Here is a 25,405-nt window from a genome sequence, read left to right as displayed (position 1 = left end):
GACAGTTCATCAAATTAAGGAGAAAATATTTGGTTAATGACTATATTCTGACTATATATATTTTTCCAATCTAAAGAAATACAAGTAGACTTTCTATTCTCATATTGCTAAAATGGAGTTGAAAATGTCATGACCCACTCAGATGTATAAACTGGGTCATCAGAAATACATATAAAAATGGCTAATTTAAAGACACATCACAATTTCACGGTTAACAATGTATGGCAGGTATCCCAAGCTCCTCTACGAATGGCTAGTAACTTTAAGAAAAACCTCCCAGATCTGAGGAAAGTGTAATAATTTTTCCAATACTCTAATAAGTATTTATTAACAATAAAAGTTCATAGAGTTCCAAGAGTACTTTAAATAGTTGTTCAGTCGTCTATTTTCCTTGCCTTTACTAGCTGAGTGAATCCCATACTCCTAGGACTTGTGGAAATCTGTATAACTATTTAGAAACACTTTCCATGTTAGTTAGATGGTTTTCAACTCTACTAGAGTAAAAAATATCAAATGGACAGTACAGTAGGCATGCAATTGTTAACTGTGTTTACAAACCAACAATCCTCATGAAAATCACTGCAGTTACAGTGAAACATCAATTAACCTAAATTTTCAATAGAGTATATTCAGATTCTTTGAATATTCTTAACTCAGACCATAAAAGTTTTATTAAATATCTTACAAAAATTTTTTAAATATATTTTTCAGCCTTAAAATGAATACTATATGCAATTCAACTGAAAAGTCATTAGACTAATTTTGTTTAGTTCCTACATTGCTAGATGGGAGAAGTTAGACATCTGAGTGTTATCTTCCTCAGTATAATCACTCTGAGATGATGAATACATCGTAACTTTGTGGAACTCTTCTTTTAGAGCTGCAGTTGGAATTACTTCATGAGCATAGAAGAAAAGTAGCCTCACTACTTTACAGCCTTTTCCTTTTTTTCTTATCAAATATGGTACCAAGCTTGATCTTTTAATTTTTCCATGAGGCATTTTTAAAAATTAAAAAAGATTTTCATTAGTAATACAAATATTACTATAAACTTAAAAATATTTTAAAATCATGATGCTGTTTAAAAAGGAAATTCAAAACAAAAAAGTAAAAACGTAACTGACTATATGGTTGGGTAAGAGTGTAAGCCCTAAAGCTGATGATTTTGTTTAAGATAACACTGATTTTAATGTGTAATTTCTCACTATAATTAAAATATCAGCCTTATAGTAATACCTCATCATAAAGTATTGATATATTGATATACCAAGCATAGAATATTGGAACAAAACCACTCTGGACATCAGGAAGCCTTGATCCTAGCCTCACAATGCCCTTAACCACATAAGGGATCATGGATAAATCACTTGACTGTTTTGGGCTTAGTTTCTTGATGTGTAAATGAGAGGTCTGGACTAAGAAGACATCAATGTCCCTGGTATCTCTCATGTTTTAAGCATCTACTTATGAAATTGATTATCTAGAAGTCAATCTTTTAAATCAATGTCTGTACTGTGATTTATCTCTCTTCCAAAAGAGTGTCATATTTTAAAACTCTGAGTGTATGAGTTATTACTATTTTGCTGTATAATACTACTCTGCATTATAATTTAAGCTATCATTACCTTTAAATCAAATTTCATATAAATTTGAATTTTTCTGGGTCAACGATCCGCGTATCTTGCCACAATCTCATTTCTTGTGTTTTGCGTTAAAAAGAAATTTTAAAAAATTTTTACCAAAGGATTTGAAGAGGTTTAAATAAGGCCTTCTCACTGAGTTGGTTTTTCACATTACTCAAAGGTCTAAAAGTATATATTAAATTAACCTGAGGTTTCTTTCCTCACCTGATTCTGTGATTACACATTCCTACCACCCTTTGCTGTATTCTATCCTATGTATCTCCTTGCAGGAGTTGTAGTTAAAAATTACAGGAAGATGGTGACATCCTGAAACTTGGGGAGATAAATGTCTGCCTCCTACAGAGACCCATGGTAGGCAAAGATTGATTGGAAATTGTATTCCAAGAAGTTAACTAGACAAGATGAAAATGATCAACCCTTACATAAATGCATGAGTACCATGTTATAGTATAAACGTTTAGCTAGCAAATTCCATTACCTGCCCATGGGTATGGTAAAATATGTATAGGAATACAAAAAGATCAAGTTACACAATGAAATTCTCCTATACCTTTTGAACCCTTATCATATTTTTGCTATATTAAGAACTGTGGAAACTGAATCCCAAACTTCTTTTTGATATGCTATTCAGATTTGAAGGCTGGAAGTCAAGACCCAGGCTACTCTCTGCTTTTCAGCAATCCAATACTAGCAGAATTCTGAAAAGGTAGTTTCACCATTGCCACCCCTGAATAAAAAGGAAAGAGAATAGATGTCAGGTAATATCAACATCAGATGTCACAGGCAGTCATCAGGTTATTCTTTCAGCTGCTTACCAGTGTGACTCCTTTTATGTACCATAAGCACATTGGGCCCAATGCAAACCATGCCACAGACGTCACATTTCAGTTTACCATTCGGAAGCCGGATTCCTCCCTCGCCTTGAAGCTCCTGGACTTTCCTGTTGTCTGCCACCTCGCTGCTTTCAATTAGGGGTTCTTCTAGGCTGCTACCCTCATCATGGCCCCTGATTTCGTCTTCGCGGCTCAGGGGTTTCCTGTCACACTCTTCATCACTCTGCATTTCTAGCTTTACTGAATTTGCTGTAATTTAAAAAGAAGAAAGGAAGACATTTTAAATGCATGTTATGTGTTGTCACCTACATCTCTTTTCCACCCACTGCCATTCTATTAACATGGTTGAGAATGCTATACTAAGTAGAATATAGTCCATCCCCCATGCAATGTTAATACATACTGTGTTCTATGATATTTCCGTGAAGCTCTGGCATGAAAGTGAAGATGGCTTAGGAAAGCTCAAGATCAACTGGTATTGTTATACTTTTGAGTTTGTCACTAAGGCTACTGAGACTGAGGTAGGATTACGAAAAAGACAAGATTAGATACTACTTAACCCACTGAGCTACACCTCTTCTGAATGTAACAATCATTATATATACACTCCATAGTCTCTGTTTCCCATCAGGGTACTTGCATAAACCTGCTTTTTTTTTTTTCTTTAACATCTTTATTCGAGTATAATTGCTTTACAATGTTGTGTTAGTTTCTGCTGTATAACAAAGTGAATCAGCTATATGTATTCATATATCCCCATATCCCCTCTCTCTTGCCTCTCCCTCCCACCCTCCCTATTCCACCCCTCTAGGTGGTCACAAAGCTTCGAGTTGATCTCCCTGTGCTATGCAGCTGCTTCCCACTAGCTATCGGTTTTACATATGGTAGTGTATATATGTCAATGCTCCTCTCTCACTTCGTTCCAGCTTACCCTACCCCCTCTCTGTGTCCTCAAATCCATTCTCTACATCTGCGTCTTTATTCCTATCCTGTCCCTAGGTTCATCAGAACCATATTTTCTTTTTTTTTTATATCAAGAGAAACAACTCGGGATCTTAATCCAGCAAATATCTTAGACATATGAAGGCACACTGTCAAGGCAAATATCCTAAAATCAGACTAAACACATACATTCAATTGAGAGCTGTATAAATGAAGGGCAGAGTACACAGACCTCATGTGCTCTTAAGCTACTCTTTTTATTCCTATGTGAAAAAAGTTATCTATGGAACATATTAGTCTGCAAATCAAAGTATTCCAACTTTAATCTATGCACACCAAAAAGCAGTGAATGACAGGAATGGCATAGCATGCATGCACGCACTTGTGACTGTTAAGAAATTCAATGCCTTCTGTTTGCTGTTTTTGGATCATCCCACAGAAAAGTTGGAATTTTGTTAGCACAGCCCTCATTATGGATTGCTGACAGAGTCCTTTCACAAGAGAAACAAGCTTTAAATGAATACTGGTTTTTTATCCAGTGATCTTGAAAACGCCTCAAGAAACCATATCAAAGTTACTAAGTAAAACAAATTATTTGGTATTTCTTGAATAGAGGAACTATTTCATAAAAAGGAAGTAAGTTCTTTTTACTGCAATTGTTTTCTTAGAGAAACCACCCCTTCTGTGATTTGTCATTAGTACTCATGATAGGTAGTACATATTATCAAAATGACTCTTCCCTTTCTCCCTCTTTGGAACTCCCCTGTGAACTACAGGCAGTGTGGTACAATGTGGGGATCACTGGATTTAGTCAGGAGAACTGGCTTTGACATTTACTGCAGTATAATCCTGAACTAATTATTTAACCTCTGAATCTTACGTCTTTCATTTGTGGAGATGAATTCAGATTACAGAATAAAGTTTAAACAGAATAGTTTAGCTATTAAGAGTGAAGATCCTAGGGGCTTCCCTGGTGGCACAGTGGTTGAGAATCTGCCTGCCTGCCAATGCAGGGGACACGGGTTCGAGCCCTGGTCTGGGAAGATCCCACATGCCATGGAGCAACTAGGCCCGTGAGCCACTACTACTGAGCCTGCGCGTCTGGATCCTGTGCTCCGCAAAAAGAGAGGCCGTGATAGTGAGAGGCCCGCGCACCGCGATGAACAGAGGCCCCCGCTCGCTTCAACTAGAGAAAGCCCTTGCACAGAAACGAAGACCCAACACAGCCAAAGATACTAAATAAATAAATAAAATGTGACACCTTTATAAAAAAAAACTTATATGTAAACTATCCCGTTTACAATAACTTATAGTATGTAAACTTAACTTATAGTATGTTAACTTACAGTATGTAAACTATAATTAACTTATAGTATGTAAACTATAACTTATTAACTTATAGTATGTAAACTATCCCAATTAACTTATAGTATGTAAACTATTAACTTATTAACTTATAGTATGTAAACTATCCCAAGATCTACAAAGGGATAGACAGTCTTCTTGCCTGATATCTAATAAAATATCTACTCCCTTGAGTTTTACCCTATTTACAAATTAGGACTGCTTTACTGGGTTTTGAGAAGAGTAAAGACAATATTTTTCCATCTTAATATCCCCAGTATGCTAAAGAAATCTGTGGCATATAGGAGGTATTTCAGGCCGTATTCCCTGAGGTATTTTACTTGATTTAGAATCTTCTTTAAGCTTTTTTTAAATATGTTTAAAGTATCCATTAACATAGCAACGAAAAATTAATCGTCATAAAGGATAAAAAGTGAAAGTTAAGTCCTTTTCTACCCAAAGGTCACCCATTCTTCAGTTCTGGTCTCAAAAACAACCCCTATCCTTGTCTTCTGTTTAGAACTGTGTGTGTGTATATGTATGTGTGTACGTGTGTGTATATATATTCTCTCTTTTTACACAAATTGGACTGTACAATTTATCTGACTTTAACTTTCCTTTCTTCAATTAACATCTGTTCAATATTTTCCATACACAGAAATCTACACTGTTCTTTCTAATACCTGCATAAAATCTACTTTACAAATATAATTCATTCATCCAGGCTTTTAAGATTACTTCTTGTTTAATGCTATTATAGACACTATTGTATAATACCACACAGAACTGTTAATCTGATAAACAATGGTTATTGTACTTCAGATTTTTAATATGCATTTTTTTTATTGTGAATGAAGTTGGGCATCTTTTTCTATGTTTAAATGTGTTGTTTTTTTTTTTTTTTTTTTTTTTGTAAAACTGCCTATCAAAGTTCGTTGCCCATTTTTCTACGAGGTTGTCAGCCTTTCTCACTGAATTTAAATGCTTTATATACTAAGGAACTTAGCGCTGTGTCTGATATGTTGTGCAAAAATTTCGGTTTATCTTTTTACTCTAAGGTATTTTTTGGCATGTATGCTAATTTTACATTTTGAAGTTTTTACATTTTGAATTTTTAACATTTTCAATTATGGCTTCTGGATTCTGTGTCTTGCTTCAATAGATTTTCCCATATTCCAAGAAATTTTTCCATATTTTTTCTGAGAAGGAAAATTTTCCTAATTCATGTAAAATACTATTGGTTACCCTATGTAGTCCCACATTTCATCCACAATTGTCAGTCATTTAAAAGAAGTATTAAGAAGAAAACAAATGAAAAGTATGACTTTATGCAGCATGATTTCACATATCAGTCTGTGAGCAAATTTTCCCGTACATTTAAGTGATGTCCTAAAGATCACAAACTTCGCAGCAATGCCATCATTTACATTCCTGAACTAGTCAATATCTGATAAGCTACCTTTAATGAGTATAAGGTCTACTAGCATTTCATTTTGAGAACTGAAGAAATGTATACCTAAAAGAGTGGATTTGGGGTCTGAAACTATAGGCCTCTTAAATTTCAAAACAGTACAAATTTATGAAGGATATGACTTGATGTTACAGTAAAGTGTCATCTTTTCCCTAGTGAGAATATTATAATATGGACATCAAAACATAGTATCAAACATGGGTAAATATGTCATTTAACAATTTATTGGGTATTAAAATTATACTTAGAATTTCCATCCACAGAAGAATATAGTTGAAATGAATATCCAAAAAAAATGTTTATTAGCACTGAAATACAGAAAAAGTGGAAAATTATAGTCATCTTTTATCTAACAATATTATACTCTAAGGAATTATATGTTTGCCATGTATGGATGTGTACACACTATTACTGTAGTAAATAGAGTATATTTATTTATATAGTAAATCAATAAAATGAAACACATTTTAATACATACATAGCATAGATTAAGTTTTGCATTAATATGATGGCCTATGTACAAACAAAATTCCATTCTAATTAATTTTTAACCCATCCTACTAAAATTAAGTTGAAATTCTAGGACAAAAAGTGATGACTTAAAGTGGTCTGAATTTTAACTGTTAAATAGAAAAAATTTCCCTACTCAAAGAACATAAAAGAAATTCTCCTATGATTTATTTTTACTGTTTAGGATGTTTCTAATTAACACAGAGCACCTAATATTTTAACTCATTAATGATTAAATTCAAATGTCTGGTAAACTTATACTCTAAATTATAATTTATATATTAATAAATGAGTTATATCATAATTATTTGTAGTTACAATATATAAAGCTATTATATTAATCATTGTATAATAATCATAGTACATTAGTTACCAAATCTTTAAATTTTAACTCTTCATATAATACTTCTTTTACGATTTGGTTAACAGAAAGGTATCCTCATAAATGGCTAATTTCTATGAAGATAAGAACCTCAACCAATAAGACACAAGGACCAAAATGGAATTCTCTTTAAAACTCATTGAACCAGCAAATATTTATTGTTTGCCTAATACTTTGCTAAAAGTGATTGATTATGAAGGTTTAAGACTAAAAGCTGAAGAATATTTTTCACTTAAATAAGAAACCTATATTAGCAGGATGGTATATACCCAGGTCATGAAAGAGTTTATGAGTAAAAGCACAAGAAATATTTTACTAACATGTAATTTGAATTTATTGAACTAAACAGTACATAAATGTGAAGAAGCTTTTCCTTAGAAATTGGACATTTCCTATTTTTTACTCCATAACTTCACCAAATTACCCACTTATGCAAGGTGTCATATGATTTTGCAATGTCTGGCACCTGATGGCTTCAAATAATACAAAATTATCAATTTTTAAAATTTGGGGGAAAAGATCATTTTTTACACATATGGTGAAGTATATCCAGTTAATTTTGAATTACCAAATTGAAGGAATAAATTATATCCTCATCCTTAGAATGAGGTTTTCACAGATAATCCTATCTTTTTTAAAATGTCAAGTTTTGAAAAATCATAGTAACCAGAACCTAAAATATCATTATTAAAATATTTTTTAAATCTAAATTAAACTTTATACAACTTAAAACTTTATTATTAGTATGAGTTGATTCTACTAATCCACGAACAGATTATTGAAATTTCCTAGCCAGCAAAATAATGCAAAGGGATTATGATTTATTTGCTGTATTTGAAAGGATATAATATTTATTGATCTTATGTAGTATAAAATAGGCCTTCTAGATTAATTACTATCCACTTAGTGATTTATTTGTTTAATTTCCAAATTATATTTTTCAACTCTTAATTTTTAAAGGAAGCAAACACTACAGGAGTTAAATATTTCTTTCACAGTGCTAATAATAAAAGAGAGCTAAAATGCCATTCTTATCAAACTAGGGAAAAAAATCTTTCAGGTGTGATGTATAAGTGGATTTTCATATGCTTGGTTTCTGTTGTGTGAACATTCAAGAGGACACTTAAGGGGTGTTATTACTTATAAGCATTAATTTCTCCAGGGCTATGCCAGATACTTGAAACAGTGTTATACACACTAATTGAATCAATATGTCTATCTAATAATCTGTTGAAGTTGCTTCTGAGCTAATACAACTCTCTCTCATTTAAACTTTCAAAAAGGAAACACCAAACATGATTAAATCCATGTTAACAGCCCAGCAGCTGTTTAAATAATGTGTTAAAAAAACAAACTGCTTTCAAAACTCTGATGTAAAGCACAATTATTTACTAATGAACTTACAACCGTCTAAACAATGAAAGTAAAATCCTCACAACAAAAATTATATTAAGGTATGTGCAATCATTTTTCAACAAATTTCCTCAACAAAATTTCACACAATGTAAAAACTTTGTTCCTTTTAACTGTGAGTAAATAAATGCATAAGTCTTGCAAAACAGCTGCCTCATAACATCCTTAAAGTATTCGTTTTAGAAATGGTTGGACAAGTGTAGACACTGGTGTCAGTGAACGGCAGCTGAGCCATTTGTAGGTAGCATTCTGTCTTCACATCACATCACCTCATGTTCTCGTTCTCCCCCCACTCTCTCCTTTCCCCAATATAGTTAGTTAGACTGTGTATTTCTTAAACCTAGTAGGGTAATAGATCAAGACAGTGCTGGTTTCTGAAATATGACTACTATTCTAAAAACAGTGTAGAAGAAAGTTACTCTGCACCTGATTGCAGGAAGGCAGGGCCTTTACCTCCCTTTCTGCCACTTAACTAGTTCTGGGACCTTTGGGGAAATTTGTTTATTTTGACTCAGCCACCTGCATCACCTGAAATATGGGAAAAAATGACACTTGATGCTCCTGAAAACAGCAGGCTAGATAAAATAGTCTCTTTACACTAAGGATTTAGAATCCTTTTCATAATAATAATAATAGAAAAATAACAACTTACTGTAATTCTTCATGATTTAAAAAATTCATATTGTCTCATTTGATACTCAGAACCACAGTGGATTGTAGGTAGGGCAAACACAGATAAACAAACGGAGGCATGGTTGTTAAATAACCTCCCCAAGGATGCAAAGGTAGTAAATGTGAGCCTGATATCAACTCAAGATCTTCTGTCTCTTAGCTTCGCATCTTCCTATGACATGATACTGCCTCTCCAATTAAACAAGTAACTAATATTAGTATTATATTTAGGACAAATACCAGTCCTGGGCAAATAGATCTTTCAGATGTTATAAAACTGTGTCCATCAGTTGAAGAGGATACCAGGAATTCAAGACCACATCAGTCAGATAAAATAAAAAAGTTTCCACAAACTGAACTACAGAATTAATACTTTCTATCAAGTCTGGGATGCATATGCCCACTCAAAAGAACTACTTTCTTATTTTTAGATTTGCTTTGGTCTTAAGGCAGGGGTAGGTCCATGTAGTACAACTAATTCCTGAAGAATCTGCCAATATTCAATCATTTTCCTGATCCTTTTTCTATATTCCTTGTCATGCTATGACTTATCAGTGGTAGGTAAAGACAGCCATTTGAGGAAAAAATCAATATAATCTCTAAACCAACAGTTATGGAGGATGGCATTTTAGGACTTCCTTTGTCACATTTTGGCAGTCTTGTGTCAATTTTTTTTACAAAGATAAATCATACCTATGAGTAGCTCATGCAGTATTTCATTTACATTCAAAGAGATCTTCACAACAAAATAAATACCAAAAAAGTATCCTCTCTACCTCCTTGGAAAAAAAAGTAAAACTAAGGAGCCTAGACATCTCACTCCCTAATGGTCTCCCACAATGCATGCAACCATAAACAGCATGCCCATCACCAGACTACCCATCTTTAATGACCAGCACAGTGGCACCACTGTAGCCCAAGGATGAAGTTTCCGTTTTCTGGCAGACAACTAGTTCATGAGAAATGTACAACGTGGAGAAAATAAGCCTAGTTTAAATAGAAATGCCACAGGCAAACAACAGTCTATCCTTTTATCCATCCTTTAAATGAATGATTGCATTTGCCAAGTCCTAGAGATTCAATATGTGCCATGTCTTGCATATCCAACTCCTTTTTTGTGCATTTTCGTGGGCAACACAGAACTTCTTTAAGATTCCCCATGCCTTCTCACCTGGAACAAGTTCAACAACTTTCTAGCTGGGTCTCTTTTCAGTTTTTTTGCCACACTCTACTCCCCCAATTCATCGTATGTTCAGTTTTTAGATTAATTTTCCTGAAGCAGAGCTCATATTGCTCTTCTAAATGTCTTCCATGACTGCTCACTGCCTACAAATTAAATACAAAGGTGCTGGTATGGACTTTAAGGACCATCACAGCACAGTTCCATCATTGCTCTTGGCCATATGTCCTACTAGTCCCTTAGTTATTCATACTTTTTCCAGTCATTTTCTAGTCATTATTCCTGGAACTTATCCTATACATCTCTACTTATTTTTTCCTCCCTGGCCCCTATTATTATTTTCTGGAATCTTTCCCCGACTTCTGTCAATATCAGCATACATTCGAAGCTGACTTATCTTCCACCTTTTTTCAGGAAGTGTTTCCTGAGCACAAAGACACATTACAGTGATTTCATTAGTATATTTGCCTTAACTCTATGCTCCCTATGGTGTAAGAGTTTTGAAAAGAAATGCTATCTTTATTCACAATTGTAAAACCATCTTTCCCTTACATGTACCAGGCATTCAATAAATGTTTGTTGAACTGCTGTTGCTGATTTACCTATCATAATTCTTTTTTAAGTTACATAGGCTATGTATAAATTAACCACAAGTGACAAATAATTATCACAGAATTAGGTTTTAAGCACAAAACATCAACATAACATTAACTAAAGGACCACTGTATAAAAGGAAAGACTTTAGGTGCATTACATGCATCACCTGCTATTAATCATGACAGCTGCTCTGTGAAGTATACAATAGTACCCTCATTTTACAGAGGAGAAAACTAAAGCTCAGAATGGGTGAAGTAACATGTCCAAGTCACACATCTATTCAGAGCCAGATCTGAAATTAGAACCAAGAACTGATGACCAAATTCTTGCTATGTCCCCTATGTCACCAAAAGCAAAACAGTTACTAGTTACCAGTAAAGAAAAAAGGATGTCAGTATGTTAAAGAAGAGTAACTTTGAATCGATGTGTGCCATCTGACATTTTCTTTACTGCATGTTGAATACAGGTGTAGTAGTTTGCCAGCTTTGAGTAGAGAGAAATTTGTCTGAGAGCCTGTTTTGGAGGAAGACCAGCTTCCACTGCCAGATTTTCTGAGCATGGATTTTATTTCATATAAGAGCAATCTAGTTTGAACTGGTGTTTGGCAACCATCTGCTTAACATAACTGTGGGAGGTTTGTGAAGCAAATTACATTGTGAAATTCTCTCTTTAATAAGCGGAGTACAAAATTGTTAACCAAACTTCTGTAAGAAGTAAAATCATTACTATAAAATCCAGCTGAGTGGGCATATTCCCGAAGGGACCCAAACATTAGATTGCCAGAGGTCACTGAGGACGTTTAAACCAGGTCAGAAGGCAGTGCTGCCGGCTCGCTAAAGAGAAAGAGATAAGAAATGGAGCAGGGTTTCTGTTACGGAGCAAGGGCAACAGAAGGAAGAACCAAAGCCAGGCGATGCACTTCAACAGCTTTACTGAGCCTCTGAACTGAAGTGACAGAGGAACCCAACAGCTTTCCATACCCTGGGTTCAAATATCCCTGGTTGCCAAAATCTGGAACAAACATCAAGGCTACAGAAGTTCTTTCCCTGATGTTCTTCCATAAACCCTTCACTATTTGTGTGAAATAAAGAGAGTCAACATTTGGCCCCAAGATGCAGGATTGTTTGGTTAAAAATGTATAATCAAGAAAACGTATCAAGTAGTAGCAAAAAAGAGAAAATTTGTAGTTGTGATTAAGAAAAATGAATCTGAACAACCACCCAGCAAATTTTATTTTCTGCAGTGTAGCAGCGGCAATGTTTTTTGCAATGTTCATACCTGTTTCCTACCCCTAATGAATAGACACTTTAGTGAGTCATATAGAGTGCATTTGTTAAAAGGTAAAAAAAAATAATTACAAAGCAACATAGGAGGTACTAGGTGAATAATGGAAATGCTGGATTAGAATACCTGTGTTTAAGTACTTTACATATGTGAACATTAAGAAGTAATTTAACACGCCTCTGTTTCCTACCATGTAAACTGGGAATAATATCCTCTATATAAAAGTCAAAAAATTGGGGAAGCATAGTCAGTTAGTGCAAGCAGTTAGAGCCTATGGCTAAAAGACTCAGTACCCTCGGGTTTAAGGCCAGGCCCTTTCATTTATTAGCCACGTGACCTTAAGAAACCTCAAGAAACCTCTCTCAGTCTCATTTTTCTCATCTATAAAATCAAGAAAATGATATTATCTGCCCCCTAGGGCTGTTCTGAGTATTAAGTACAATTGTATATACAACATCCTTACAGCTATTTTACTTCTTATTAATAGAGCTACCATATGAAAGCATATCATAAAATGTAGGACATCAAACAAAGGTAACTGGGGGGGGATATGTTTACTCCTGGGAAGCATGGGGATGACGGAGAAGGCTTCACGAAGTAAGTGGCATTTAAGATAGTACTTACAGGTTGGATATGCTTTATATAATAAAGAGAAGACAGATGGCACTCAAGAAGGGGGGCGAGCATGAAGAGAAAAGAAAGATGCATGAATACATGTTGGTTTTGAGTGACACCATTTTTTTCTGGAATGCATATATTCAATGGGTAACATAAATAGAAAATATTTTAAAATCAAAGTTTAAAATAGAGTAAGGCACAAGGGAATTAATGCTTGTAGGTAGTAATTTCAAAGATGAGTGCTGTCAACTTATTAACAGACTGTTTCAACAACTACAGTATGAAAGAGGGATCTCCTTAGAATTTATTCATTCATCCATTCAAAATTACTCACTGAGCACCTGCTCTGTGCCAGGTACCACAACGCAGCATTGAATAGGACAGATATGGTCCCTGCTTTCATGGCACTTGTGAAATTTATGCATATATGTATATATGTATGTATATATATATTTTTGCTTTTATATATAGGTAACTGTGCACAGTAAAATATTATGATGTGAAATACAATGACTTGAAAGCCCTTCCCCCAGCATATGCTACTACTATAAAATCTCAGTGCAAAATGCAGAGCATAAGTAATCAAGAAATACTCTCATAAGATCACTATTTCAAAAAGACAGCTTTTTCTGAATTGTAAGTAGTTACTTTAAGCAGTCATCGATCTGTGAAACAAAGTTTTGATTATTCAATGCGTTGTCCTTCTCCATTTCTAGAACATCCTTTAGCCAGCTTTCTAAAGCTCAGAGCTAAAGTATATGAAACATACTTAAAATGATGACATAGTTCTATGTATCATAGGAAGCAAATTAAACAGATAGGTCTGATATCATTAAGGGGCATACAAATAGCTTGTCTTAGCTTGTAAAAGTAAGCTAATACGCTTATTAGATGCAAAGGAGCCCCTTACTCATTTAAAAAATACTTTCTTTTAAATACTTGATATTTTCTAATCATATTATAAGTAGACTAAAACTTATACAAACTGAGTTTTATTTCTCCTTAAGTTATGATTTTGTGCTGATCTCACATCTCTGTCACCTGTAATTGGACGGGTTACCTTCTAAGAGACTTAGCTTCCTCATCTGTGAAACCTAGATAATGCTACTTATTTGTGCAGCTAAAATAATTAAGAGGCTACCTGCCTGAGGCCATGATTCTTGAGGTCCCTTCAGTCTGTGGTATATGTGATTCCAGGATACAAGCAAACTATACTTGAAATTTTATGTAAAAAACGATTTGTGTAATCAGTAATAATAATCAGCTACTTAGTATCTAAATATAATTTTCTTTATACAAAAAATCATTGCCAAAACTGATGTCAAGGAACTTACCCCCAACGTTTTCTTTTAGGAGTTTTACAGTTTGAGGTTTTAAATTTAAGTCTGCAATCCATTTTGAATGCATTTCTGTACAAGGAGTAAGACAGTGGTCCAGCTTCATTATTTTGCATGTGGCTGTCCAGTTCTCCCAGCACCATTTATTGAAGAGACTATCTTTGACCCATGTCTGTTCTTGGCTCCTCTGTTGTAAATTAACTGACCATATATGAATGGGCTTTTTTCTGGACTATTTTACTTTCATCTGTGTCTATTTTTATGTTAATATCACACTGTTTGGATCACTATAGCTTTGTAATATAGTTTGAAATCAGGAATTGTAATGTCTCCAGCTTTGCTGTTCTTTCTCAAAGATTGCTTTAGCTATTCAGGGTCTTTTGTGGCTCAATACAAATTTTAGGATTTTTTTTCTCTTTCTGTGAAAAGTGACATTGGAATTTTGATAGGGATTGAATTGAATCTGTAGAATCCTTTGGGTTGTATGAATATTTTAACAATATTATTCTTCCAATCCATGAACACAAAATATCTTTCCATTTATTTGTGTCTTCTTCAATTTCTTTCATCAGTGTTTTATACTTTTCAGTATACAGATCTTTCACCTCCTTGGTTAAATTTATTCCTAAGTATTTCCTTTTTTTGATGTAATTATAAATGGTATTGTTTTCTTAACTTCTCTAATAGTTCATTGTTAGTGTATACAAATGCAACTGATTCTTGTATACTGATCTTGTACCCTGCAACTTTACTAAATTTGTTTGTTAGTTCTAACAGTTTTTAGCTGAGTCTTTAGGGTGTTCTATATATAATATCATGTCATCTGCAAATAGAGACAATTTTACTTCTTTCTTTCTGATTTGGATGCCTTTTACTTCTTTCTCTTGCATAATAGCCAAAATATGGAAACAACTTAAGGTGTCTTTCAATGAATGAATGGATAAAGAAGACATGGAATATAAATACAACGGAATATTATTCAGCCATAATAAAGAAGAAAATCCTATGTTTGTGACAATATGGATGAACCTCGAGGGCTTTATGCTAAATGAAATAAGCCAGAAAGAGAACAACAAATACTGCATGGTATCACTTATATGTGGAATCTAAAATAAGTCAAACTCATAGAAATAGAGAGTAGAAATGTGTGTTGCCAGGGGCTGGAAGGAGGGGAAAATAGGAAAAGGTTAGTAAAAGGGTACAAACTTTCAGCTATAAGGTAAATAAGGTCTGAGTATCTAATGTGTAACATAGTAACTATAGTTGATAACACTTTTTTGTTTAATTACAATTTTCCAAGAGTGTAGAACTTAAATGTTCTCACACACTCAAAAATGATAAATGTGTGAGGCATGGACTGTTTATTAACTACATGGAAGGAATCCTTTCACAATGTATACATATATCAATTCATCACAATGTATACTTTAAATATCTTACAGTTTTGTCAATTATATTTCAATAAAGCTGAAAGAAATTCAGGAAGCTTTTAAAAATAAATAAATTTCTTTATACAAAATATGTTCCTAGGTTTGGGGTTCAGACAAAAATCTTACTTTTAGATCATATATTTAAAACCTCTGGGTTTAAAACAGCATCCCTAAGTCTACCCATTAATGAATTTCTGAAGGTCACAGGTAAGAGCATGTTTAAATGTGAATACATGTATTTATACATATACATAATATATATACTGAAAACCTAGTTGGTATGTGTGCAGGATATTCTTTATTAAGCAATAAATGTTAGCTACTTAAGCAGAAGATAGTGTAATGTGATGAGTGTACCATCCCCATGTGTTTCCTTCAGGTGAATACTTGGCTGGCATCCAGAAGGGAAAAAAAAGCAAAACAAACACAACATATTCAAAACTTAAAAAAAAAAAAAGAGTGCTACAACCTTCACAGAAAGCAAAAAGTCCTTGATTCAAATAATGCTATAAAGACTCTTGAAATTTTCCTCTTTTCTACCGTGTCCCTGTCAGGATGGGAACCCTGCCATTATGTATAGCTTGCGGCTATTTGCAAGTTTCCTCCCCAACTGGCACTAAGAGGCAAATTGCAGGTTTCCAGGGAGGGGGAAATGTGTGACAGTAGGGATCGTCTCAGCACTTCACATGGACTGTACAAGCCCAGTGATACCAGCTACCTTGCTCCCTGTGACAACCGGCCACCAGGTTTCATAGGTTAAATTTCTGAAAGTAATACAAGTTGTTACTTTTAGAAGCCTAGAGTTTTTCTTTGCTTGAACCATTACAAGGCATTTTACTTCTTTTCCACCTTCAAAATGGGTGAAATTATTTCAGGGGCACAAGATTACCCAAATCTATGATTTCTGTCACATGCATCTCACAGCTCACTGTCCTCTTCCACATTCCTAGTAGGCTGCCTCTGTGCAAAGCAGCACATGCTTACCAAAAGCACCTCATTCTGTGGAAGCTGTCAGCAATTACTGCGATGAACTTTAAATCTTTTTCCTCTAACTACTGGAGTATTCCAGAAATAATGACACAACTTCTCCCTGTTTTAAAATGTCAAGCTGACCACTCAGAAATTCAAGCTACGTTTCTCCAGGAAGGCCCAAATGATAAAACATTTTATGAGCCTTCCGTTTCATCTCCTGTTCCATTACTATGCTGCCTTAACACCTTCATGGTATAGCAACACCTTCTCAGACAAGCTGAAACTCAAACCACAAAAGCTGACACCTGAACAAAGTTAACAATATGTGCCTGGCAAGTGTAAGCTATATATATTTTTCCTTTCCTTGATCTGATACTATCATTTGAATTAATTTTATTTTCTTCCTTTAGTACTATTTCTAATAGTTTGAATCTGTTGCATGATTAATTTAATTGTGCAATAATATTTTAAAATATATATATCCAGTATACTCTGTTATTTTCATGTATTTCAGGACCAAATATATTTTCAAATGTCTGGTTCAACATTCATACTCAGAGAGAAAAAACAATCTCTCCAAAATTTGAACTTCCTTAAACTCATGAAGCTTTAAACTCCCAGCTGACACCAGAATTAGAGATTTTCAAGGTTAATGGGAATGCAATAAAATCTTGATGTAGTTTTTCAAATAATATAGAAAGCATATGACTTATAATTTTAACTACGCTCAATTTTGGCAAAGAGAGGTACAATTAAGAAAGAGATATATAAAGATCAAGTAAGGTTTAAATGGCATATCTTTAACCATACAAAGGAAACACAAATTAAGGTATAGGATCCTGATGAATAGCTTTTACAGACAATATACTTCTCTCTTCAGATATTAAAAATCTTGTTATTGCTGACATCTAATATAAAGTGTGTGTTTGGGAAGGCACTGGCTTGTATTCCAGGATCAGGTAATTCACGGGCTTTCCTGATGCTGCCTTCACATCATCCCTTTCCATAAAAATAAATAAGCAAATCCCTTCACTCATTCAGTGCATATTTATAGAGTGCAATCTATACACTAGACACTGCTAAGTATTGGAGATACAAGGGTGAACAAGACAAGCAAGGCTTATAACACGATTGAGACAGAGACGATCGCAACAATGTAGGTTGTCCTCTGAGAAGAACAGAGTGCCAGGGGAATACAGGTCTCAGTGACAAGATACAGAGTTTGAGAGGAGGAAAAGGAAGACAGGAGAGCCAATGATGGTGTCCAGGTCACTCAAAGCATTACTGCTGAAAAAGAAAAATACAAGGTTCTCTAAGGTTAAATCTAGTTCCAGTGGGGCCATAAAAATTCATTCATTATGTGGGCCAGTTTGAAATGGCTACTAGCAATGGAAGGAGTAGGTGAAAAGACAGGGAGAAGTACTAACATTTAGAGAAGGCCCATTTTGTTGCGTGTCCTTCAACATTAGCCATTTAATTCCCAAACTTTGTGGTAGTTATTAGCTTCATTTTATAGAAAAGGAAGCTGACGATCAGGACCACATCATAAGGCTGAAAAATACTGTGTCTCTGAAACCAGCCAAATACCCTCATGATGTATTTCATTGGGTACAAGGGAACCAAATGGGGGGGTATCCAACTTCCACAGATACAGGAACCAAATGGGGGAAAAAACCCAACTTCCACAAATACGGGAATTCAAGGTTCATTCTCTATTGATAGTGCCATCTTAAGACGTATTTTACTGAGTACTATACAGACACGTTTGTTAGTAACTGACCTTAGAAGAGTACAGAATAAAGATATGCAACACTAAGCAAAACACAAACTCATTTACTGAGTAACATGCATATGAATGAAATGCAACAAACATAAAAGTGCAAAGAATTTGCAGAGAAAAGAAACTGAATGCAATGAATGGGTCTAAGAATTGGAATTTTATGCCTGATTTTAAGGTGGCAAGAGTGTGAGTGTTCATTCATTCCACAGGTATGTCTGGGTATAAGTTTTGCACCAGGTACTCTGCTAAGCACTAAAGACAGAGTGACAAAATCAGAGATAGTCTTTGCCTTCATATTCTGCTCATATCAGGTGGAGGCAAAGGAAGACAGCAATCATTCAAGAGTCTGTTTGGAGGAAGGGAGTTAGTATAAAGGCAAAGAATTTGGAACAAAAAAGGCTCAGAGCAATTCATTAAAATTCCTGGAACTGAGGGACTTGTGGCCCTACCATATACCCCTTTATCAGAAATAACTTCACTTCATTACTGTTTTAATGATGTGAATTTTTGTTTTCAGTATGTAAACAACTAACAAAGCAGACTATTTACCATTGAAAATATATATTTAAGTATCAGTTGGCAGGTCTCAATAATTCCTAGAGTTGCTTTACCACATATACAAACAAATTATCGAATTGCCTTTTCCCATTTCCCACTATGAAGGTAGCCCCACAATTTGAGCAAACCCTAAAAAACTAAAACGCGCGCACACACACACACACACACAATTTGAATGAAAACCTAAAATAAGATGTCTTCAACCCATTATACTAACCATCATTAGATATAAGATCGCTCTGACATGTAAGACATGTAATAGAACATTTGGTCAAAAAGTAATAGCTGGGCTAAAATATCTACATGCTGATAATAGTTGCAAGCTTTCACTATGCTGCCATATTATCAGTCTTAATGAAATTCACTTGTCAGTTCCATTTTGAAACAGTGAATTCTGGCCTTGCATGACAAGGGTAAAATTAAAATCTCTTTTCTTTTTCTAATCAAATCAGCTAAAAATGAAAAAGAAGAAAGAAGAAACTCTTCTCACTAATTGGTCAAAAAAAGATTAGTTTTCAGATTCCTTTCCTTTGCTTTTTTTCTGCTTCCACTGTTGAACTCTTCAAATAGTACCATCAGCTGCTTTTTTTAAAAACTCACTCTGTCGCCAACAAGTATATTGAGTAAAACTAACCAAAATATGTGGTACTATACAATGGTAAGGAATAATGGGGGTAGACAATCTAGAATTTACTTCTACACCAGCTGCAGGCTTTATTATCATTATCTTTTACTGGATATTGAACCCATCCTATCGTGGAATATGTCACAAAGCAGCTCAATCTAAAACAGAGAAGGCAAAGAAACCTGTCTACTTATCTTGACTTTAATTACAAACTTCTATAAAACCCTAGTGAATTTCAACACTCTTAAAAGTAAGCCTGGGGCTTCCCTGGTGGTGCAGTGGTTGAGAGTCTGCCTGCCGATGCAGGGGACACGGGTTCATGACCTGGTCCGGGAGCATCCCACATGCCGCGGAGCGGCTGGGCCCGTGAGCCATGGCCACTGAGCCTGCGCGTCCGGAGCCTGTGCTCCGCAATGGGAGAGGCCACAACAGAGAGGCCTGCGTACCACAAAAAAAAAAAAAAAAGTAAGCCTGATAAGAGAAGGGGTCATATTTATTTATCTTTTTATCCCTATTTATAGAGCACCTTCTCAAGCCTAGTGTATTAGACACATTAGACTTCATTTTCTCTTGTTATTACTTTGTGTTTTTGTTTAAGTGTTAAGCATGGCAACCCGATAAAAATTAAGTATGGCCTAGAAGATGACATGAAAATTCAACTCAAATGACACATGAACCTGATAAAGTCTAATGTAGCTAGACTAAAAACGAATGTAGTTATTATGGTACTAGGTAATGATATACAATAAACCTACCACAGAACTAGAAGTACATTCTACTACTACTTGTTAGTGATGGACTTCAGTGAGTAAAAATGAAGGTAAACATTTTGTATCTCAGTTTCCCAATGAGTCAATGGAAATAAACTAACTCCACATTTCCCACAGAAGAACTTTACAAAAGTCAAACAGAAAACACTTCCAGGGAAGTATTATACAGATGTTTTCTCATAATCATAGTTGTGGCAAGAGAATTATTCAGTGCTTGACGGGCAAATTGATATAGAGCATATTACACCTCTGAAGGATGTACCTCTTGTACCACAAGAAAATCAGCAGAAAATCAACTTACACGTTTACCTTTCCAAACTGCAAAGCTGATATTAAATACATAATATTCAAATCAGGAAACTGAAAACCACATTGACATCTAAAGAGCCAGACGTATGTACAAATTTATAAATAACGCAAGTTATTCAGAATGATGTGAAGAACTGTCTCTAAAACAAACAAAATCTAGAGGCTGAGAAAAAGTGAATTTTAATTTCACTTATTAATCCCGAGAGTAGAGAAACACAACTATTTAATCCAGTTTCTATAATCATATTTCTCCAGTCCCGTAATTGTTTTTTAACATCCTCTCAAACTTAAAAAAGTAACAGTAATTTTCATTATTTTATTGACAACGTCCAGAGCACTGATCTAAATATCAGACTAATTAAGAGTATAATAAAAGAGCAAAAAGTAAGAAAAAAAGAACTTTGATGAGGTAGATCAGTCTCTTACTAAAAACATGAACAAAATAAGTAGTACTTATTTCCCAAGCTTTCCCTTCACTAGTAACCTAATGTAAAACTAAATACAAAGAAATAAAATTATTCTGACATGTTTATAAGTATTATATACAAATATTTATATCAAAGATTAAAGTCCAGACAGAACATTAGTTAGAATTTACAAAACCACAACAAAACTCTTAAATCCAATTGACAGGAGATGTTTACTTTTTTTTTTTTTTTAAGACTAACATAGCATTAATTACTGCATAGAAGTTATGGTTTAAATTTCACATGTAATCTAGACTCTGTGCTATATTTCAATATTTACCAAGTTTTGCTAGAGTAATAATATATCAAATTTTCAGAAATGATTCCAATTAGAAAGAAATCCTTTCCTTACATATTCTGTAAAAATTTTACTCATCTAGCTTTTTAGCATATTAATGTGGTAATATAGAAAATTATTATTACAATTTTATTTAAAGGTTCACAAAATGTACTCAGGCCAGAGAGACAGGCATGGATCCTCATCATAAAACAGCAGTGTGTTTTCTTAAAACTAACTTATAGGGATTTCAGATCTGAACTATTTGTATACTTTTCTAGGAAACAATTCTAAAATGGCATACAAATTGTTTCTCAGCCATCTTCCATACTGATGCCCTATTATTAACATGATTGAGATAGTCTAACGTAAAGAGAAATGCTGAAATCCACTGCCTTATTTTGCTTAGTTTAAAAAGTTTTATTTTGTTCTTCTGGTTTAATACAGGCTTATCAGTATTTTAATGTACGTTTCATTCCCATTCATTAACATTAAATATAAAATAGTAGATCTCACTGGAAAAAGTTTCCTAAAAGTTATGCCATGTATTAGTGAAATAATCCATTGGCACATGCTGTATATGTTTATGTTCATTAGCAAAATGTTCATTTAAATACTTAAAATTAGCATATCAGCAGTAACATTTAAAATTAACCAAGAAATAAGTAAAAAGGCCACTCAGTAGAAAATACATATCTTTTATGCCCTATGTGACTTCAAATGTAGGTAAATGTTCTGATAATGTCATTAGTAGAAGTTTATTATTTTTTTTAACATGACACCCAATTTGCTCTGGATTTCACCTAAATACATATTATTTATCGACTACCATTTGAGAATCCTAGTACAAACACTGCTTTTCTGAGGTAGTATAAAAACCTTCTTTAAAAATGAAACTAGTATCCTCAAAGGAAATATTTGACTAATTTTTCATTAACTGATATATATTGACATAATAACCATAAGGTAGTTTATATTAAAAACAGAAAACATATTTTAATCATCCTCACTTGGGTAAAAAATACAGATAAAACGTTTTCATGTGACTTCTATCTTGGTACAATTCAAGCACTGAAATACAACCTGAAGAATATGGAAAGAAAATTTATGATCCTTCTTCACCTGGGATGAAAATTGTCAAATGACTCATGGGCATAAAATAATTAAAAGCAAACCCTAAAAATATGCGACCATCCAGGCACGGGACTTTACCAAATTTAGGTAAAAAACACAGCAAAAAGCAAAGGGCATGTGGCATCACAGCATTCATATACATATATTAACCCACATAGAGACAAGAAAACTATGTTTTTTAAATTGCTATTTGTAAAAAATAATACAGATTTTTTTCCCAACCCTTTTCTACAAATGAAAACATTTAAACTAAAACTAGATTTTTATAAACAGGGAGAAAAAAATGAATTAAGCTTCAAAAAACCCTACTACAAAACTTACAAATCTTCCAGGGATGAAGGTGTCATATGTATTACCACACAGTTTTTCAGTTGTATAGAAAAACCCATTTGCATATGTTCCATATGTTCCAAAACACAGAAACATGAAAGGGCTCCAACTATATAATGACATTTCTAAAATAATAGTAATAGAATTCCTAAATATAAGATATACATAAGGCATAAATGAGAAACAGAACTATTTGGAGACAATGTGTATTAAGCATATAATGCTAATATGAAAATTAAATATGACAGCTTGCAATTTAGTTTCACTGACATAGCGTCTACCAATCTATTCAGCACTTGTACTACAGCCTTTTAATTAAATCAAATGAGATAATGTATGTGAAGTGCTTTTTAGCTCTAAAGACAAATGTATTAACTACAGTTATTACAATTTTTTGGAATTAAATATTTAATACATATTTGGGGAGAAATGGAATACTATCATTTCCTTTCCTCAATACTAAGAAATGGTCATTCATTTTCAAATGTTCAGGAAAATTTCTATATGTTATTTTAAATTAGGAAAAGCCTGAAATATGGCCCACTTCCACATCCAAATTCTACAATTCACTATAAAAAATCAAGTGTATTAATTTACAAAATCAGGAGGCATATAACTAAAATAAAAATCATTTCAAGGAAAATTCTGGTTACCTTAGATTAAAAGATGGTTACATATTGGCAGGAATTTACCAAAAGGCCTGCGGAATATCTCTATGTAGGCTACTTAAGAATGGTGGAAATATCCATCTTACATGATGTGAGATTCACCAAATCTGGTATAGAGAAGGCTTATTTTAATAACTTCCTAGTGATATAATTCTCCATTTCCAGAATTCTAACACCAAATGAACATCAGAATGGAGGACTAATATGTATACTAATTTGTCATTTGTTTGTATTAGTGGTTCTTAAAAGGTACTCTTGAAAACCACAAGTGTTTCATATGCTAAGTTGCAGTACTGCATTGTTAAAGTAAAATAATACTGGTCTTTTCCCATCACAAAAAGTCAATTTCTAGAACTTTCCAAATTTAAATTTTTTTGTAAGAATTTATATTAAATCACTGTTACTAACTACCTCTTAGCATATTGAATGCTGGCAAACAATAAAATGAATGAAAATAGCAAATGAATATGAATGACAAAAATGGAAAACAGTCTAACATCTTTAGTTTGTCAGTTTATTTTAACTAACCCTTGGGGTTCTAGTTGTGACTTTATTCTGTGTATTTATATTAAAAAAATCATGTTCACAGCTAGTTTGAGTGATGAAATTAGATCTTTATTTCTCTTTGAAATCTAGATTTTGCTTTTGTTTTAAAATCTCTAACACCAGTGGGTTAGGTTAGGAGATCTTATATTCCTTTCCAGCTCTAAAGCTTTATGATCCTACTAGGGATCCCCCTGATAAATCTACATATTCTAATCCTCAAATCTTCAACTGTAAACAGATTACTCATGTGTCCTTTGAAAAGACAATTCATAAATACATGAATTTATGTTCCAAAATACATATATAGAAACTGAATCCCACAAAATTCAATTGATTTCAGTAAAATCACAAAGTAAGTTGAAGATCCATGGCTTAAATTTTATTAGTTGTTTGTTTGTTTGTTTGTTTGTTTTTGATCCAAATACTGTGCTTTATCTTCCCTTTGAAAAGTAATGCCAGAAAGGAAATTTTACATTTTGGTGAAATAAAGTGAGTTGCTACCTACTTTTGACCATTAAGTCAATTATCTGCCTCATAAAAGTAAAAATTAATAAAGGAAACCTCAACTAAAATTAAAGTCAGGAAGACCTGCAGAGAGAGCTCTCAAGCCCTATCACTCATCATCAATTACCTCAACAGAAAGAGATGGAATCCAAGGATCTCTTGCATCTCTAACAGGAAGGTGCCTCTACTTTACTACCCCAGCAGGAGGAAGGAAGATTTTCCAACCAACGGGAAATGCCACAGCTCAGCCAATAAGAAGCCATCACCACCCTGAACTCTTATTTTACCCCACTGAACTTTAATTTAGAACAGCCCCTGCCAAGTCCCTCTTTTCCTTATAAAAGCAAGCTACCCTCCCTTGTTCTCCGGATTTCCTGTGGTCCACCATAGCTTTCATTTCTCAAGTTGCAATTCCTCTGGCCATTCTCAAAAAAAATTCATTTTGCTCATGAGATAACTGGCTATCTTAAAGTTGACATTACTTGGTGTCAAAAGTGAGATGGGAAAGCAGTGACCACCCCCCACCCTACCCAAGGGATAATGATCCCCAAACTGAGCAAGGTATGCACATTAAGCCATTTGTGTTCATTGTTTGCATGAGTAAATGCCTACTTTCAGTTTGGTAAGTCTCCTCTTGGATTCCAAGCTCCACTCACTGCATTTTGAGCTCTCCAGCTTTATTCAGGATCATGAAAGAGTTGGCCCTTGGTGTCAAGACTTCATCCTTGGTGAATATTGATTATTTTCCTTTCAAAAGCACACTAGTGCATTGGCACAGTTCCTCTTGGAATTGAGCTAGCTAGGAAGTT

The 25,405-nt window shown here is 34.0% G+C and overlaps 1 protein-coding gene across 3 annotated transcripts in view; it reads right to left on the bottom strand.

Moving 5' to 3' along the window:
• The window catches only part of IKZF2 (IKAROS family zinc finger 2), a gene marked incomplete at both ends in the record, with an annotated part of 169,046 nt that overhangs the window by 63,604 nt on the left and 80,037 nt on the right, over positions 1 to 25,405 (bottom strand). For 2 of the 3 annotated variants that reach the window (XM_079710110.1, XM_079710111.1), the window contains one exon: positions 2,537 to 2,725. In XM_079710110.1, coding sequence (XP_079566236.1) covers positions 2,537 to 2,725 — 189 coding nt within the window. Of the gene's footprint in view, positions 1 to 2,458; positions 2,726 to 25,405 lie in introns of all 3 variants that reach the window. The other variant, XM_079710112.1, reaches the window with a different exon arrangement.

This window comes from Hyperoodon ampullatus, assembly GCF_949752795.1.
Source record: "Hyperoodon ampullatus genome assembly, chromosome: 8".
Classification (NCBI taxonomy): domain Eukaryota; kingdom Metazoa; phylum Chordata; class Mammalia; order Artiodactyla; family Ziphiidae; genus Hyperoodon; species Hyperoodon ampullatus.
Note: the sequence above shows the minus strand (reverse complement) of the source record. Positions and strands in the feature narration are given on the sequence as shown.